This window comes from Monoraphidium neglectum, assembly GCF_000611645.1.
Source record: "Monoraphidium neglectum strain SAG 48.87 unplaced genomic scaffold scaffold05065, whole genome shotgun sequence".
Taxonomy (NCBI): Eukaryota; Viridiplantae; Chlorophyta; class Chlorophyceae; order Sphaeropleales; family Selenastraceae; genus Monoraphidium; species Monoraphidium neglectum.
The window spans coordinates 1,621-3,931 of NW_014008565.1; the positions used below are offsets into that span (position 1 = coordinate 1,621).

At 65.9% G+C, this 2,311-nt stretch overlaps 1 protein-coding gene across 1 annotated transcript in view; it reads right to left on the reverse strand.

The window, feature by feature from the left end:
- Positions 1 to 2,001, reverse strand: part of MNEG_15137 (hypothetical protein) — a gene marked incomplete at both ends in the record, with an annotated part of 3,587 nt that extends 1,586 nt beyond the window's left edge. The window contains 4 exons of the mRNA XM_014036392.1: positions 411 to 546; positions 805 to 905; positions 1,415 to 1,513; positions 1,750 to 2,001. Of these exons, the coding sequence (XP_013891846.1) occupies positions 411 to 546; positions 805 to 905; positions 1,415 to 1,513; positions 1,750 to 2,001 (588 nt within the window). The remainder of the gene's footprint in view (positions 1 to 410; positions 547 to 804; positions 906 to 1,414; positions 1,514 to 1,749) is intronic.
- Between the last annotated feature and the right edge of the window lie 310 nt (positions 2,002 to 2,311).

Here is a 2,311-nt window from a genome sequence, read left to right on the forward strand (position 1 = left end):
GGGGGGGGGGGGGGGGGAAGGAGACGATATGGAGGCAGGCGAGGGTGGGTCTGGCGTGGTGTGGATCAGCAGATGCAAAACATACGCAGCAAGTATGCAACAAATTGCACATTGAATGGCAGAAACAAGACGAGCATCCCCGTGTGCCCCTCCAGAACACACACACACACACACACACACACACACACATACACACACACTCCAGCCCACACGGGCAGGCTGGGCTACCAGGGCCGCCTCTGCACGACACGCCTGGCCCTCGCCACGCCAGACGCCGCGCGGCCGCCCGCGTCGCGGTCAAACGCGGTCAACCCCCGGTCAAACGCGGGCAAAACTCCAGGCAGCTGGGGCTGGCGCCGGCGTCGAACTCAAATTCGAATTTAAATTTGAATTTGCAAAGCGCCCCCCACCTGGTTGACTGCGTTGTGGGCGACCACCAGGGCGCACGACGGCTTGGCGGGGCCGGCGTCGCCGCCATCCTCGGGGTCGGCGCCGCCCTCTGTCAAAATGTGCTGCCACGCCGCGCTGCCACGGTGCCACAGCTCCCTGCGGCGCGTCCGTGTAGGTGACGACATGTGCGTGTATGTGTGTGTGTGTGTGTGTGTGTGTGTGTGTGTGCGCGCGTGCGTGTGCGTGTGTGTGTGACAGCAGGGTGTGCAAAAAAGGTCGGCAGCAGGCGCAGGCATGCAGTAAACAATCAGGCCGGCTGACTGCATCCCACGCACGTGCCGCAGCAGGCTTGACTCCCCTCCTCAACCCTCCTGCACCGCCGCACGCCCCCCCCCCTCCCGCACACGCCCCCACCTGACTGGCGGGTGTCCGTCGATCTCGAATTCGGCCGGCCCCTGCTGCCACATCTTGTAGGCCTCCCCGAACTGGGCCTTGCCCTCGGTCTTGACCAAGCCCTGGGGGTTTGAAGGGGCGCGGGAGTGGAGATGAATTGTGACGCGATGGGGTGTGGTCGGGTGCGATGCATCGATTTGCGACGCGATGGGGTGTGTTAGTTTGCGATTTGGTGACAGTGAGTACAGACGAGCCGGCAATGGAAGTCAGGAGAGGGAGCCGGGGGCATCTCACAGCAAAGGGTGGCCCGCGAAGGACGACGCGAGGAGCAGGAGGGTTTAGGGGGGCGTGCATCCGGGGGCCGGGGGCTAGGAAGCCGCGGGCGCCCGTGGTGGGCGTTCTTGTGGGCGGGTGGGCTGGCGCACAGCCGTTTTTGCTGCGCGGCTCCCGCCCTTGCACAGGCGTTCCCAACACCCCCAGAAAATCAGCGTGGCAGAGGCAGCCAGGGGCATCTGCGGCCGGCCAATCGGCGTGCAAGGCGGCTGCAGGGGGGGGTGGGGTGGGGTGGGTGGGGAGCGGGGCCACGCGCCTGGAAGGAGTAGAGGTCGATCTCTCTGAGTGATGGCAGCACGCGCGTCCTCAGGCCCCTGCTGCCCGCCACAATGTCGGCTGTCTGGCGGGCGCGCTTCAGGGGGGAGACGAACAGGCAGTCGAAGGACTCCCCCTCCAGCTGCAGGGTATTGTGCAAGGGTGGCGCGATACAAACGATGATGAGGGGCAGGGGGTGGGAGTAGAGGGGGGGAGGGGAAACCACATTGGTGGGTTTGGGACGGGGCTCGAGGGCTGGGCTGCGGGCGGAGGTGGGCGAGGCTGCCTGGCATGAGTCATGCGGGGCGAGAAACCGCACATGCATGAGCGGACGTGTGCACGTATGCGCCCGCACGTCCGCACTCCTGCGCGTCGCACCATGTCGCGCGTCGTCTCCGCCTGCTTCACGCCCTTGGGCGTCAGCTCTGAGAAGTCGCTGCTGCCCTGTATCCGCCCCTCCGCATTCCACGTGCTCTGCCCGTGCCGCACCAGCACCACGCGGCGGCGGCGCGTGATCCGGGGCAGCGGCAGCGGCGGCGCGTCGACTCTGTCGCCGAGCGGCGTGAAGGCATCGGAGCCCGTCCAGGCGAACGGGTCCGCGGCCTGCGCGACGCGAGCTATAGGGAGCATGCGGGATGCATGGCGAGCTATAGGTGCGCCTGGAGACGCCAGGGGCGGGCGGCAGCACCCCAAGAGGGGCGATGAGGACGTGGATCCGGGGCACGTCGAAAGCGCCATGGGGCGTTAGGGCCGTGGGCGTACCACTTGTATACCCGTTATGATTGTTTGACAATGTGGTCTATTGCTGGACAAAACCAACTCGCCGGCACGGCGCCGAGATCAATCGCAGTCACTGCGGTGAGAGGTGCAGTTACGTGCGGGGCGGGGAGGGATTCAACCAGGCTTGGTGCCCAGGGTGTGATCTTTGGGGAAATAGGGT